The following is a 17,037-nucleotide window of genomic DNA, read 5'->3' on the forward strand; positions in this document are numbered from 1 at the left end:
TCCATACCATGGGACGTCATGCTCAGTACAGAAACTGGGGAAAGCTGGCCGGGGGGGGCCACTGCTTTGGGACTGGCTGGGCATCGGTTGGTGGGTGGTGAGCAATTGTACTGTGCATCACTTGCTTTGTATATTCTTTTATTACTATTACTATTTTATTTTATTTCATTTTATTTTATTTCAATTATTAAACTGTCTTAATCTCAACCCATAAGTTTTCTCACTTTTACTCTTCCGATTCTCTTCCTCATCCCACCGAGGTGGGGGGGAGTGAACAAGCGGCTGTGTGGTGCTTAGCTGCTGGCTGGGGTTAAACCACGACAAGATGTGAGTGAGAAGGTGGGTAGGAGTTGTGTGGGAGGAACTAAGCAGAAAGAACTGTTTAAACTGTTCATAAGGGAAAGCAAACATCTCACAAAAAATGACAACAGGACAATGCACAGACACAAGAAAAAATCTGATCAATATAACAAATCACCTTCCCTGTACGAGGGAGAACCTTGTGTAAAAGACCAGAGACAGTACTGAAGTGAGATGCTGAAATACCAGCGTTGCAAACTAACTATATATAACGTCATGAACCAATGACAGAAAACCCCACAGAATATCTCTGGTAGCCCTTTCCCAATGCATAGTTATTTGATTCTCAGAAAGTAGCAGGGGAAAAAAGATACTGTCTTTCCCCATATACGAATACATCCTGGTACTATGCCAGATCAAGAGGAAAATCATACAGAATTTGGTTAACTTCATTCATCTGATTCAGGTTAGACAGTAGGGAAAATGGAAGCATTACAAGAGGACTACCTGCACCTTCACAGTGCAGCCTGTTCTTTTTCTGGTATTTTTCCTGTTGCTGTTGAGCAATTACCCTTCAGGAAACTTGTTTTATTTCCTTAAGGTAATCTGCGGGATGCATTGCTTGGGAGCAGCAATCTTGCTCCTGAGCAAGCAATCTCCTTTTTCCCTTGAATCTACTTTCAGGCTACCAGCCACGCTTCATCCTACTGTTGTGAACCACAAAGTACTAAAGTATTTCTATGGGAGAAAGAAATAAAACTGTTACTGCTTTCATGGTCCACAATTTTACTTTACTTTTCTTTGTGATGAAGCAAGCACGATGTTAGTTGAAAAAACCATCTATTATAAGGGCAAACACACATGAAATGTGAGATTCAGTTTAAGACACCTAAATATAGACATGTGTGCATGTGGTAAGTGTTTAAGCTTAAAGTCAATGGATACCGAATCAATACAGGCAATAAAGCCTACAGCGAGATTCAACTCGCTCTACACAACTCATAGTTGGCCAGATGAATCATTCTCTAGCCTCCATTGGCTTTAAGAGCAACCAGACACCCAGCAAGCGTGTAGATGTCTGAATTGAAGTATCTTATTCTCAGGTTTAGTCTTTTCCAAAGACACAAAATTCAGTAATTTCAAAGGTTAAGATTCAATTGCTAATACTTGCTGTTACCTCCCTGTGCTATTAATTCACCTTAATTCTCTCTTTTATACACATTTTTAACTTGATGCAGTCTTATGGAAAATTATAAAACTGTTTGAAAAACAATGTCATCATAGGAATTCAAGGAGCAACATGCACTAATTATTTGCGTGTAAATTGTAAATCTGCATCTTGCTGTGTAAACTAACTCTCTGTGCTTTAGGTACTGTACCTATAGATAAATTTGCCCACTTGACACTGAAAGTGTTTTGAAGCATACAGGTTAAGACACCTAAAATAAGTAGGTGTGTTTTATCATCATTTTGATTTGAGATTGTAAAGCAAAAAACGGTGTACCAATTTTTGTTTGAATAGGACCATATTCCTCCTCCTGCCTCCCCAGGAATTTCCCCTAAGAATTACAATGTATTCACTTTGTACCTCTTTCCTGAAGTTTGTACTGCTTTCTGTCAGCAAGGGTGTATGCACTGTGTGGCCATTTTACGCGTATGGCTCTTGGAAATAATTTGTTCTCATGCAGGTGATTTTCGCTACGCAACACTGGGTTCCCATTGCTATTTTAGTAGCCAATATATCCTTTAGCATTGGAAGTGAAATTTTAAACTGCAAGGATGGCATCAAGGAACATTACATTTTATTTGTACCAGAGCCTGCATTTTCCTAACAGATGGAGAACTTGGGGTTAGGTCAGAGTTCAAACAGCCTCTGAGACTAGACTTGGCCCAGACTTCTCGCGTGATTTTAAACAAATCAATTGACACAACAGCACCTCATTTCCACTGCTCTAAAATTGAAATAATACTTCCATTGATATTCTGAGCTGTTTTGTTTGGGTTATACACGTCTGAGACACAAGTTAATGTGTGTACACAGTGCCTAGCAAATCAAGTCTTGATGTCAGTTAGTATTCAAAATGCTACTTGATAATATTTACATTCTACTTAATAAGAGGACAATACTACAGGGAGGGATATATTCTGTTATAGTGATGAATGTACACTGGTGATGTACGCATTACTACATTTTGAAGACATTCAGAAGTGAGAAGGAAAATGTTTAGTTTGGTGGAAATTCACAAGAGCATGATGAATTATAGCAAGAAGAAATGAGCATTAAAAAAAATCCTACCTTTTAGGGGGAAAAAGCCAGCTTACTGTGAATCTGATACTATAGTGATTTTTTTTGCTATTTGAAAAGTTTTACCATTTGAAACAGAACGTTTTCCATTATTCTTCAATTTGCCTTCAAGGCTCAGATATGATTCATTTTGTCCCTCTGCACAGAAGCGTTGGGAATATCAGCCTGCTTTCTGAGATAAGTTTTAAACATTTCCAGTCAATGAACTGAAAACAGAAAAATACGGCTATCACTGCTTTTCCTAAGGTTTTAGCCAGGTTCCAAAGGCAGATCACTACTTACCCTGTGATGCCATCTGGTGGCATTTGGGAAAAATAAACTCAAATTTCACTCGTCCATAGAGCCAAGGCTGCGGCATAATCTTTCATAGAGCCCCCTGAGGGCTTTAGGCTTGGACCCTTCCCTAGCACATACCAGCGAGCAGGCAGGCAGAGAGGCAGAGGGGTTATGGGATTTGTCCAAGCCTTGTGGGCTGACTCTGGGACTATATATACATCCAGTGTGTCACTCAAAGGAAATGCATCTTCCTACCTTTGTCGGGTCTAACTCATGGATTTGCAGTCTATTTAAGGTATTTTTATAGGTACCTTCCCGAAGGTGAGTATACACCTCTCTCAACCAGTCAACACTTTGCCATATTCACAGCACAGGCATGAATTAAGAAATTGCTGTGAACCTCCTCCTCCATGCAGAAGATGGAGGCTTAAAAAAAATAAAGCACCTCGTCTAAGGTCACAACAGCAAAATCAGAGAATTAAATCCACATCTCCAAAGTTTAAATCACTTACTATGCTTCCTGTCCCAAAGAAATTTAACCAAGCCTGAGTTAATTAGAAATACTAGCTTTGAGGGTACTATTTGTTCTTGGTAAGTCAGATTTGTCATGTTTTGAGAAACAAATGGGAAAACTATTTCAGTAGGGAAGTAAGTGTTTCTGAGGGACGAGACAAGAAAGAATAAACAGAGAGAAACAGACCTACTTTGTGCAGCCTTTATAAGATTAAGGTGTCTGGGACCCTTCACCAGACAATAGTCTAAGATTAATCAGCTCTAAAAGTAGCCTGTGCAAGAAATTTGTTTCGTTTGAATATGGAAAAATGGATTCATAATAGTTATTTGTGACTAAATAAGCCAGCAGTGCCTGACTTGGTGATTGCCTGGGGATATGCATGCAGTTTAATTTAGTAATAATTTCCATCCCTCTCTGCTCAATGAACAAATAAACTACTCTTGCATGACAAGTAAATGCTGCAGCAACACTGGTAACTTTAATTAGAACTTATGGAAAACATTGTTATGAAACAGACAAAAATCAGGGTTAAAAATTTAACTGTGGCAGTATCCTACAGTGCTAAATACACCCTTGCTTAAAAATAAAGGAAAATGGACTTTTAAATTTGCATCTGAGCTGCTGGATTTCTGAATTCTATGTATTGTGAAAGGCTTTGATCTCATAGTGCTCTTTCGGTCAGCCTTATTTTGCCGCATCTAGCCAAAGAAAAATAAATTGCATAATTGTCTTGAAGAAATTTCTATTTCTACTCTTCGGGTTTCTTGTCTCTGTTCTTGTTTCCCTTCCTTATCTCTTCAGGTTGATAACCTTACAAGAGTCTGTTTTGGTTTTCTTGCAGTTTCCTATGAACTTTCTACTTAGAGATCTCTCTAAGACACCTAAACATCTTTTACTTGCCCATTCTCAATTTTCTTAAAGCATTTTGAAGGAACAGGTCTAGATAAAACAAACTATTACGGTCCTCACAACTTCAGGTTACTGAATCCCTTTGGTGCTAACTCGCCAGATTTTCCACATATATCACAAAGCAGCCCCAGCCACCTTTTCACACCAGAACTTTGACAGGTGGAAGGTAAATTCACTTTTCATAGAATAGGCCAGTGGCCAAGACACTCCTTAGCAATGTAGGAAAACCAGTTCCGGCTTCCTCATGAAGGGATTTAAACATTGACCAGGAAAGTGCCACATAACCATGCCACAAACCATCCAGGCTAAAGCCATCTTCTACCCCAACGCTAACCAAAGTGCAGCCAAGGATGCAAGATTCACAGGGACAGAAAGCACGACAGCAGGAGTGAGAGTGACACTGCAGCCTGGTGGGTCCATCACTCATCTGGGATGAAGAATTCCTGTGTTTCAGTTCTTTGCCTTAAGGCTATTTATGTACTTCGAATGAAACAGCCACAACTGTATCAATTTGGGATAGTTTCTTTTTTCTCTAAGGTGGCATAATGTGAATGGCTATTTAACTACATTTTCAAGGTTTTCATTGTCATTCAAAATCCTTTACATTCAGATTGTTTCATTCAGATGTTCAATTACTTGACAGAGCCTGTGTTTTAAATGCGTGCTGTCAATACATACACGAAAGAAAAATTAAAAACATGTTTTTGAGACTAAGTATGCAAAATATAACCTCAGGCTACAAAGCCTTTTATCCTCTAAAATTTGAAAATGAGTTTCAGAGTGATCATCAAATTCATTAGAGGCACAGAGATAATTAACATAACCTAATTAATCTCCTTCTTGTATTGGGCCGTTTGCTAAGCAGTTTAGTGCACACTAGATGGCACCCCCAGTCCAGATGATTTCATCCTACTGCTTTTTCTCCTCAAAGAAAAGCTGAAATTGAGAAATAGCTTTGGACTCAGTAGTGCATTTTGGGCAAAATGGAATTGGATGATGGGCTAAACTGGGAGATGATGAGGTCTGCACTGTGGTGTTGCCATACTGTAGATAGCATTAAGCAGGGAAAGGTCTCTGAGCTAAGTGCAGGTAACACCATTAACAAATGCAATAAAAACCAAGAGGAAAGAAACAAAATATTCAATGATAAACCGTTTCCAGCTTGGATTTCACAACATGGAAACCAAAAAGACTTCTTTGTGTGTCCCTTGCAGTATAGACAAAGAACAAGATTAAGTAGTTGGCCAGCAAAGCCCAACACAAATACTTACAGACAAAATTTGATCTCCTCTCTGCAGTTCTCCGCTGAGATCGGCAGGCCCGCCTGCTAGGATGAAAGACACGAAAATGCCTTCCCCATCTTCTCCTCCCACAATGTTAAAACCAAGTCCTGTGGAGCCCTTGTGCAGGATGATTTTTCGAGGCTCTCTGTATAGAAACAAAATGATAATGTTTATCCATTCAAAACTCTTAGTGTGTATGCATTTTTCAAGGCATCTTAAGCATACTATATTTTGCTTAAGACACAATGGCCTCTTATCGCCTAAAGAATCCATTTAACAAATAAGATAAATCTGTTAATTGGAGAACAGATAAGGTAGGAATTAACCAGCATTATTTTTTTTTCCTCATGGTTGAATCCAAACACCTCTATTAATTTCAGCCTACTGGAGTCATCTTCACTAAGTTAAGTGATGGATTTATTAAAAGAAAAACCAAAACACTGAAGGCATTTTATAATCTAATTTATAGCAATACTATATATACAAGTAGAATCAATCTTTACATGGTACCTTTTTTATTTTAAGTTCTAGTCTTGCTTTTTAAACAAATGAACAAAGAAAAAATTTAAAACTCTAGGCAAAGCAGTGGCAAGTGTGTTTGATCCTGACAGATTTGGAGCAAATAACATTTGTATGATCAAGTTAATAGAGCCGAATCTCATGAAAAACTCTGGTTTGACATTATCAGGAGCTTGAAATTGTAAAGTCACACAGCAGCTTCATCACTGAACCAGGCTGAGGGTTATCTGTTTTTGTCTTACTGGTTTAAAAAGTTGTTCATTACGATGGAAATCAATAAATAATAACAGCTACATCTCATACAGCACTTTCCGTCTGTAAATTGAAAATATGCCCCAAAGGATGTAAACATAATAACATGCATTTTACTGATGGGAAAACTTATGTCCAGAAAGAGGTGACCTTCCTAAGCAATCAAGGTAGCATCCTTGAGAAAGTGTCCCAGGTATTCCATTTCCCAATCTCTACTCTACATGCGAGGCCTCAGATCTGTCTCTCCCTTGGATACACAAGCACACACAACCATATATACATACACACCCCCCCTATTTATTGGTACTTACCCCTTTTCAAATCCCTCTAAGAATTTACTTTTCAGAAAAAGTGTAAATGCTGGTATATTAATATGTGTAAATCTTAAGCCCAGCCCTGCAAATACTCACAAACACACACATTTATGTGTCTGTGACTCCTCACAGAGAAATAGGATGTTCTTCTAATTCTCAATTTTTACAAATAAAAGTTACCAGCAAAGTGACAATTGTAAACACCCCCCCCATCTACAGAAACATGCTCCAGAATGCTTCCTGTAAAAAAGATCCAATATTTCCTGTGCACTATATAACAGTTCTACATCATGTGAATGGCTTTTTCATTTCCATTTTGTTTTTAAAGATAAAAAAAAAAAAAGGGAGAGAGAGAAGTGATGCATTGAGGGATGTCTTATTTGATGCAAGTCAAGTCTTTTTGCTGTATATATGGGGACTTAACCTTTACCTGATAATTGCAAAATCAGTAGGCATTTGTTCATCTTTGTGATGTGCTATGTTCAAACAGTATCCCCAGCTTGATCATGATCTTTAAATAACATCTCAACTTTCTGAAACCGAAGCTTAATATTTTTGAAAGAAAAAACTAAAGCAATTTTTTTATAGTATTTTTAAAGGTGATTGTAACATTTAATGAAAGTATTAGTCCTACTCCATATGGTCCTCCATCTTATGACTTTTTCTTAACATTGTATAGTCAGAAAACAACCTTTTAAAAATACAGCTGTAAGAAAAAGACATATTGTCTTGAGTCTGTATATTCATGAAGTATTTTCAACCAGTCAGAAAATAAAGGGGGTTTTCTTTACTTTTGGATCATTACTGTTGATTTGCCTTGTAGCAACAGTTTTAGCACCTTCTTAAATATGTGCAGATTAGACATAATGTAATCCAGATCTAAGAAGTCTAAACAGGTTTTTAATTAGGAAGGGTGGCCTGGGGGTTGGAGCAAAACTAGGACAGCGAGCTGGAAGCGTGGATTCCTTCCCCCACTTAGCCCATGCGCTGCTGAGTGATTTTGGCAAGTAATTTGTTCTTCCAGCTTCAATTTCCTCATCCACAAACTGATACGGTGACACTTGTCATCTTTGAGTCCTACGCATCAAAAACACTTTGCGAGAGTTGAGGTACTGCCATTATTTACCTGGGTATCGAGGAAAAAGAGGCAGTAAAGTCAAACAAATATGTTTGCATGCTCTGCTGTTGAGAAATCAGAAGAGCTCTTGTTTAAAGTGAAACTGAGTATTTCCACATATGACAGGCAGCTTGGATCACAAAGCTGAAAGCCAGTGCTATGGGCAAAACTAGGTCAATACAACTGGGTATCCACTGAATAGTAAGCTGTGCAGCTCAACAAAAAGTTGGCCCAGTTATTAATCCCTGTCTCTGATCAAGTCAGCAGATTTATGCCTAAAACGCTGTCAGTGCTGTTTTGTAATTTTGGCCTTTTGACAGCAAAATTCACATTCTGCTCTTGGATGATTATGTTCAGAGGAAGCTCAAACAATAACGGGGCAATGTCAGAAGCCGTGATTAGAACACAATGGGTTTTGGCTCCTGCTCTTTAGCATAATCAGGTCATTTTGGCCATGACTCAAATTTGGCTTTATAGAGACTGACCAACCATAACATATCTTCATATTTTTTTCATATCTGAGTATCCTGCAGAATCTGAAAGGTGGATTCAAGAACACACAAATGTTGTTGTCACCATGATAGAAATAACCTTCAGCTACGACTATACTGCAAAAACTACAGGAAGCAGAAGGTATATGCCAATTTACCGTAGTATAATAAATGACTAAGATTTTTGAAATACATCATGGTTCACACTTGCATAGCGTACTTAGTATGAAAATGAAAAAACCCTTATGATGATAATAAATCTTTGTAACATGCTATGAAGTTAAAGTAGGAAAGAAGTTTCTCAACAAACTACAATACCAGCCACTGACAAGGTCCTCTCTTAAGAGTAATGCAGAAATGAGTTATCTGTCAATGTTTTAGCCACACTCAAAGAAAAGGCTAGTTTTGATAAAGCTAAAGATGAGGATGTCACATACTTATTCACCTGGTATAAAAATTTATAGTCATCTCTTTTAATATGATGGTTAAGGAGATCTAAGAACAGGCACTCCGATTTTTCTTGAATATCTGGGAAGCAACATTAGGAAAAACTCCTTTGCCTCTATAAAAATTCTTTATGAATGTAATTGTCACACATATGAAGGGACTTTAGACAGAATGCAGATAAATGCTGTAAAGGAGCTAATGAAATTAAAGACTTAAGGATGACATGGTGATGGGAGAGTAAGAAGTGAAAGAAAAGGAACTCAAATGTGAACGATGATTTCTTGCAGTAAATGCGCTCAGTAAAAATGTGTAGTTGTCTACAGAAAACAGCAACTGAGGCAAAGGTAATTTCAGGGTAACTTATTTTAAAAGCTCACTGCTTTGGAGACAATAGGTGGCACTCTGTAGCTACCTAGTGAAAAGGAACAGTCTAACAGCAAGTGTATCTGAAACGCATGTTTCTGCCTCCAGCTTTAACTACTTATCCCATTTACAATTTGTTCTGTGATAAATACGGCTGAAGGTAAGTTTCTAGGTGCTAACAAAGCATACTAGCACTTTAATTCTGTGTGTGCATCTTTTATGACCTCCTGCAGCTTTGTACCAAATACAAACAGAGAAGAGCAGCAGGGGAAATCAAGCAGAAATTAGAAAGGAGTGTGAGATGAAAACATTCTTGGACTGACAGAAGGCAGCAGAAGGGGGGGAAAAAAAAGAAAAAAAAAGAAAAGAGCAAAGAAAAGAGACAACGGAATAAAGGGAGACGGTGCATCTGTAAAGGAGAACAGGGAAGAAATTAAAAAGGTAGGGAAAGAAGAGAGGAAGACTCACTATAATACAGCCAGTAGCAAAGGAGCAAATTAAGTGCTGCAATCCACACAAATTTACAGGCTCAGAAATCAACGGGAGAATCAATTTGGATGGACTTGGTTACTTGCTTCAGGGAATGCATCAGATCAGATTCTGTAAAGCACATTATAAATTGCAGGCCTGATGTAAGAGCAAAGTATTATTAAATTAATATTTGAAACTGATAAGTAGTAACAAATCAGAGTGAGTAAAGCTTCGACACTTAAGAAAATTTCTCCTGCCATAGAAATGCGATTAACAAAAGTAAATCAAAAAAGTGAGGCATTTTTCCTCCTGAACAATTTTTTTTTTTTGGTTCATGTTTCTTTTATTTGTTCATTATCTTGAAAATAGCTGAGTGTTTTGTATTTGCTACATTTGTACTGAATATTTGTTTTGATCAGTTTACTCTCTTACCATAAGAAAATGATAAGACAAAAAAAATTAAGTATCCCTATCATCCTTCTATAGACTATGAATCCATAGTAATTATAGATTTAATTTAAGAGATTAAAAACTGGACTGATAAATGAAGGGGAAGAGCTTTCTGAAAACAAGTAATTTTTATAGTAACTAACTGAAAGAAAATCAATTTTTAATTTGCTTATTTTGTGCTGCTGGCTACACTAAAGAATACAGTCAGTTTTAGTGTTCATCTCACACTGACACAGCTCTCTTTCTGTTTCTTTTACACCATCTATAAAATTGGGTCGTTGAAATGATTTTGTGCTTGTTGGAACATCTACAGAAATATTAAGCACACTGGGTGCTTTCAATTATCAGACCCTAGAGAATTCTTCAGTTACATACAATCAATGAGGTATCCCAAATCTGCAGGGACTTAGAAATACGGCTTTGATCTTGCCCTGGCTGCAGGTTTGTTGTTGGTTTGGTGGGTTTGGTTTTTTTTTTTTCCAAAAATGCTGTTTGCTTCTCAAAGGATATTGAAATCATACAACCGTTCATGCATGTGCTGATTTGGTGTTACAGTAACACACACCATAGAAAGCCCAGAAGACTACTTATTTATCTTACTGCTTGCATTAGGGTAGCACCCAGCCTCCAGCTAAGGCCCCAGACCCTCTGTGCAGAGCACTACACCCATATAATGCAACAAAAAACATTCAAGCTACTTAAAGTAGCAAATAGCAGGAAGGAAAATTGAAGTAGAGAGAACGTGTATTAGTTGGTTAAAGTCACACATTAGTAGTACATCGGGGGAAAAAACGCCAAATCTAAGGGATCAAAGTACGCTTCTCCTGAGCAGCATGGTATCTGGCTTCTGACAATTCACTGTGTGAGCACTGGGCTATGCCTGCTTAGGGTCAGTTGGCTAATTGAGCCATTTCTTTTTCAGTACAACACTTCTAGTTTTCCTCTCATGCTTCAAACAACTCTTATAAATAACTGCATGTTTATTTCAGACAGCCAAAGGACAGTCATACTGGAAGGACCCAGAAAAGGTCATTCAAATAGATTGAGCATTCTTCACAGCATTTAACACAGGAAGCTAGGCTGGACAGAGAACGTGCCGGTGTGTATGATGTTTTAAAATCTGATTAATCACACAAGAGATAATTTGGAATCTTAAGCGGCTGAAGGCCTGGAATATGCACACACACCTTTTTAAAAGGCTTTGAAGTTCAGGCAAAACCAAACTTACTCGGCTTATTTAAATTTTCTTTTATACCTTCTACAACTCTGCTTCACAACAATTTAGAGAAAAATGTATCTGTAGTGGTCTCATCCATTGTTTTATTGCAATATCACCTCTGTGGCATCTTGGCTATTACTTTCCCCCTTGTTATTCCCCTCTTAGGCTTGGCAAAAACTTTCCATCACGATGTGAAATAGCACCACCCCTTGCCTTCCTCCCCAGCCCTCCCTCTGATCGACCTTTCTTGTACGGTTTCCAAAACACCACGACCTGGCAGTGGTAGGGAGCTGGCAGACCTTCCTTTCTCCTTCCTTTCTCCAGTCCCGAGCCCTTTACCATCTCAGAGCCTAGGAGAGGCTGAACACATCAGTGTTACCCATCAGTGTTGCACCTGACCCAGTGGGGTCTGATCCCTGATTTGTGACTTTAATTATTATTATCTTGATTTCAACTGTGATTGAAAAAACCAAAACCAATAACCTTCCTCTTACCTATTGCTGTCACACTGAGCATCACAGTCCAGAGGGGTAACTTTGCCTTCTTAAATGAGACAATGTTTTGGTCATGTGCAGAGCATTCATTTTCATTACATATAATTGGTTAGTGAGTTACTATTTTATTTTACTAAATGTTGATATACTAACAACTAAGCATTCGGCCTTTAACGAGATGTTCATTTACCATATCACATAGCAAAATATAATTTTGCTTACTACAGTTACCCATTCTGCTTGAAACAAGTATTTTATCTGTTTATTTGACTAGGGTTTCCTTGGCATTTCTTGTTGATTGCATGCTGGCATTGACTGTAGAAGCAATGCTTTATCCTAACCTTAATACTGACTACATTTTTAACGCATTTATTCTGCAAACATCATGTCTAACTTGTCACAAACTTTGAAGTATATTTAATACGAGGGAACCTACTGGGAGCCAGGCTTCAACCTGACTGATGCATGCATGAGTGCACTGGCTTATACATGTGCAACTTTATTTGTTTTGTGGGAACCCCTCTGGACTTTAACAGCCTTTCATTTTGTCTTTTGTAGAGAAATTAAAGCCTGCACACCAGGCAATGTTTTCTGCTTACAGCTAGCAAGATGGAATTGGCATACAGGAATAATCTTTTATTTGAAAAGCGAAACTGGTCTATATTTTTACCATGACACCTGACATTTACTTTAAATGCACGGGAGTACATCTCCTAGATTTGAGAAATCTCACTGATTTCTAGGGGGACAATGTAGGACATCTAATATCCTCTTTAACTCTGAAAGGGAGATGATTATTCCAGTATGCTTATTCATTTATATTTTGTCTCACATAAGCACTTGTCTCTCTTCCCTGATCAGAGGTGCATTAATTGCATGCTAATAATCAAAATAAATCCTGAAAACTGCATCTCTGTTCCACCTGCTACACCCAACACAGGCAACTCCATACCAGAAAAGGTTGCTTTGCATCCTGCTTTTAAAAACTATTGGTTCCATATTGGAACCACTTTTCTATGAACTCCTACTTACAGCATTCGATGACTCTATTTACCATGAATGGTCCAGCTTTTCAGTTTGTAAACAAAACTAGATGAGGTGGAAATGGTGATAGGCAACCGCATGGCACTGTCAGGAGACAGGAGGTATTCAAAGGCTAAGAGAATACCTAAAAACAGCAGTGCCTCTAAGCCATGTTGTGAAATATCAATACACGGTGGGTTAGTAGCAAGCATCCAGAATGACTTTATATAAGACACTTTTGAAACACAAAGCAGTCTGTGATATCTGTCCTGTTCAGAATAAAAATTCTTACCCTTAGTCACGGTTCAAATGCTGTTTATTTTTGTATAAATATTTATAGATATTTGAGATAGTCACGTTGATAAATTCATTTAAAATTTCCATCAAAACACTCTAGATCAAATATGTTGAAATCCCAGTTTCTAAGCAGCTCAGCAGAAGAGATGACTGGTAGCATGTAAAATACAATTTAGTCTGAATGTCAACTGCAGAGAGAATAGCTATCATACACCACCAACATTATAGCTTCGTGCGATAGTACAGCAGGATTTCCAAATAACAGGTTTTACTTTTCATCCAATATTTCTCCTGTTTTGAATACTCACAGTTAAAATTGTTCATTCAAACCATTTCAAAAAACTCAAACCAACAACATTTTCAAATTCAAATGTTATAGTTTTCTTGTTTTTAAACCATGCAAATAAACCAGTAGGGAAGTTACTAATTAGATCGCACTAACGATGACATCAAACACCTGTGAAGTTCGTGCTTTTATACACGTAATAATTCTCTTCACCTCATGTACAGTTATTACACTGTGAAGAAGATATGGCTTGAATAGAAGGAAAAAATAATCTTTAAAGACATCTTTATTTTTTTCACCTTGCTACTCATTTTTTTGCTGTACGTGAAGTCCACAAAAGCTCTCCCTAAAAAAAAACTAAACTGTTTTTCTGTATGAATCCCTTACCTAGATGAAAAAACTATTAACGTTTTTTAAAAATCTATTCTAGCCAGCTCAATTATCACATATTCAACAGGGTGGAAAGGAATAAATGCCAGCGAATGCAATTTCCCCTGTATTTCTTTAACCCTCCCATATTTCATTTCTCCTTCACAGGACCCAGTAATTATATTACTTCAGTGACTACACAGTCAGTCACACAGAGCCAGCATGCAGGCCACAAATCTAAGTGCGTGCTAGGGATGCCTTGCAGGTAAAGCAGCTATTTACAAAGTGCATCTCAAAAGCAATATGAGTCACCTAAATACAGGGCTCTACTGATGGAAACCCAGTTCCTAAAAGAGAAAAATAACTTTGTTTTGACCTCAAATTGTATTAGCTATAAACATACTTAGCAGCATGGACTTCACAAAAACATTAGAATAAATCGAGCTTTAACATAATGAAATATTTAGGGCTGAGCTGATTACTTATTTTTGCTCAGCGGTCTAACAGGCTAACAGTCCCACTTTCCTATGTGAAATGAAATATGACTCAGTGTAAGTTGATTAGTAATAATTACAAGCCAGATATTCTTCTACCTCCTGAACAGCAGGAGACCTGTAATATCAATTGCAGATTTCCTGCGCTCTAATGATTCATACACAATATATGCAAGCTGTCTGCGTGGCCAGTACAGATTCTGCAATTTATCTAAAAATTCATGGAGACAGATTGATTTCCAATTTTCAATAGGAGTTTAAACCTGTAGGATATCTCCTGAATTATGGAGTCCAGTAGACCAAGTCAAAGACATCGTAATAGAATTACTTTCCTTAAATCTCAAATTAGTATATTCTTTTTTTTTCTTTTTCCTTTTTTTTCCCCCCCAATCGCCATTTTAATTGATAAACTTGTTCTTGAAGCTAAGTTTTATTTCAAACATCAATTTATTCATGAATTGATTTGAGGAAAAGACAGGGGAATTTATTATGACTCTTTCTGTTCGTTAGAGAGAAAGAGAGAGATAAAGAAGTAAAATCCAAAATGAAGGTGTTAAAGCACTGAGACATGTTGCCCAGAACTTGTGCAATCTCCACAACTGGTGATAGTCACAGCTTCACTGGACAAGACCCAGAGCAACCTGATTTAACTTGAAATTAGCCGTTTTGAGCAGGAAGGTTAGATGATCAGGGCTTCATGTATTGAATTACCTTCCGGATGACAGCCCTTAAACCATACGCACCTTTCCTGTAGCAATATCATTATTCAGTCTTGTTTTCAATGAATAATTACTATAGCTGTCCTACACATTTATAAAAAAAACCAACTTAAAATCTTAGATCTTAGATCTAGATAAGAAAGAAAAATTGAGACTTGTGAGAAAAAACATTTCAGGCTTCACTTAGGAGTGGATTATTTCACATACCTACCATTTTATTTTCTGACTGCACCACAATAAGGACATAACATAAAATGAAATACAACAAGATAACATCTTTCCTTTGTGGAAACTTTGGATTCTCATTTTTATCACAGGAAAGAAAAGCTTTGAAATAGGACCTGAAAGCAGCCAATGACAAGTTATTACCCATGCCTACAAAATATTTCAAACAGTTCCACATTTCTATGGGAGGGGAGAAACAAATCTAACATTTTTTGTAAACTACGGCAGTCAGTGCAACCAAAATCTGTGTTTGTTAAATATCAGCTTTTCTAATATCATAAAGATGCAAAAATATTAACTGTGGTTCTGAATTATTCATATTTTACCCAATTATTTCTGTTTAAATGGAGTCAGCTAAGTACTCAGAGCTATACCTCTACAATTAACGCATTAATATACACAGGTATACACAGCACAGGATGATTATTCTCTATCAGTACTTCTTCATCCTTAGTTTGGGACACTGCTTTGTCAAAAAGAACTCATGCATGCATTAAGAAAATAGAGTAAGACTTCACTGGGTATTTCTATGATTAGTGGGAACCATTTTATAGCTAACACATGTAAATATTAACAAGAGTCAAGTGAAATGAATTGAAGAGATTGTAGTTAATGTATCTCCACGACAGATATTCTCATCTCCATGAAAACCAAACCTTTCAGTTTAACTATCTAAAAAGGATCACTACTAATTTGAAAGTATTTATTTCTGCATTTCACAAACTTAAACACTGCGGTATGCAAAACCACTTCTAGTTAACAGCTATGTGTATGTGGGTAGTTCAGTGTCTGGCTTAGTGGTATCTGAGAGCTCTACAGGCAGCTTCAACAGAGAATCATCTTACCCTTCCACAGAAATGGTCCGCTGCAAGCTCACTGTGGGTGGACGCGTTGCAGTGCTGTGCTGGGAATGACTGTATGACCAAGGAAGAATAAAGAAAAGCATTTGTTAAAGAAATACAAGTTTCTCTTATTCTTATTGTCTCTAGCAGTTTAGCTAACGCCAAAATAGAAATAGCAATCAGATAGTTTTACATGTGTCTAAAGCATTTTGACTTCAGTGATGCTCATGTCTTCAAAAAAGGGCTCAATCCTACAATCTCTCTTGTTTAAAATCAGGTTTCATTCTTCCTTAAGAGCAGGCAATGAAGAGAATAATTCCCCCTTATCTTTCTTATTCTTTTAAAAAAATATATACATACACACAGTTCAGTGACTTAGATGCTAATTGTTCTGCTAAATATACTAACTATAAAACCCGAAGTTAATTTCAGAGCAGAAGGTAAAACAGTAAATGATAATGTTATCAATCTAATTCTCAGTGTTTTGAGTTTTTCCACATGAAATTATATCAATCATAGCACAACATTTAGAAAAAAACATGATATTTTCTAAGCAAAACACAGACTCTGTGAAAGAAAAATCTTTTTGATTGAAAATCCTGAGGTCTAATGGCTTCTCTCATATGTGTTGTCATGCTTGAGGAACGTAGTTACGATATTACATAAACCCAATAAATTACACAGTATATGTTAACTTCAGTATTGTACTATCGTATAATAGTGTTGTACCATTACTATTCATGTAAATATAAATGGATAACAACACAGCATCAGTCAAAGGCAGTTCTGTGATAATAAATTGCATTCCTTATCCAAGACAATGTGTTTAAAAAATAAGAATAAAAAGCAGAAGCATCTGGGTGTATCCTCTGATTAGTTTAAATGGCTACATCACATAGTGAGGCCCAGTTTTAATCATAGAATCATAGAATCATTAAGGTTGGAAAAGACCTCTAAGATCATCGAGTCCAACCGTCAACCCAACACCACCATGCCCACTAAACCATGTCCATAAGCGCCTCATCTACACGTCTTTTAAATACCTCCAGGGATGGGGA

General features: G+C 37.2%; 1 protein-coding gene across 4 annotated transcripts in view; it reads right to left on the reverse strand.

Annotated features, from left to right (window-relative positions):
• Positions 1-17,037, reverse strand: part of DLG2 (discs large MAGUK scaffold protein 2) — a 1,087,547-nt gene that overhangs the window by 228,622 nt on the left and 841,888 nt on the right. For all 4 annotated transcript variants that reach the window (XM_019472611.1, XM_019472613.1, XM_019472612.1 and 1 more), the window contains one exon: positions 5,576-5,732. In XM_019472611.1, coding sequence (XP_019328156.1) covers positions 5,576-5,732 — 157 coding nt within the window. The remainder of the gene's footprint in view (positions 1-5,575; positions 5,733-17,037) is intronic.

Source organism: Aptenodytes forsteri, unplaced genomic scaffold (genome assembly GCF_000699145.1).
Source record: "Aptenodytes forsteri isolate BGI_AS27 unplaced genomic scaffold, ASM69914v1 Scaffold180, whole genome shotgun sequence".
NCBI classification, from domain to species: Eukaryota; Metazoa; Chordata; class Aves; order Sphenisciformes; family Spheniscidae; genus Aptenodytes; species Aptenodytes forsteri.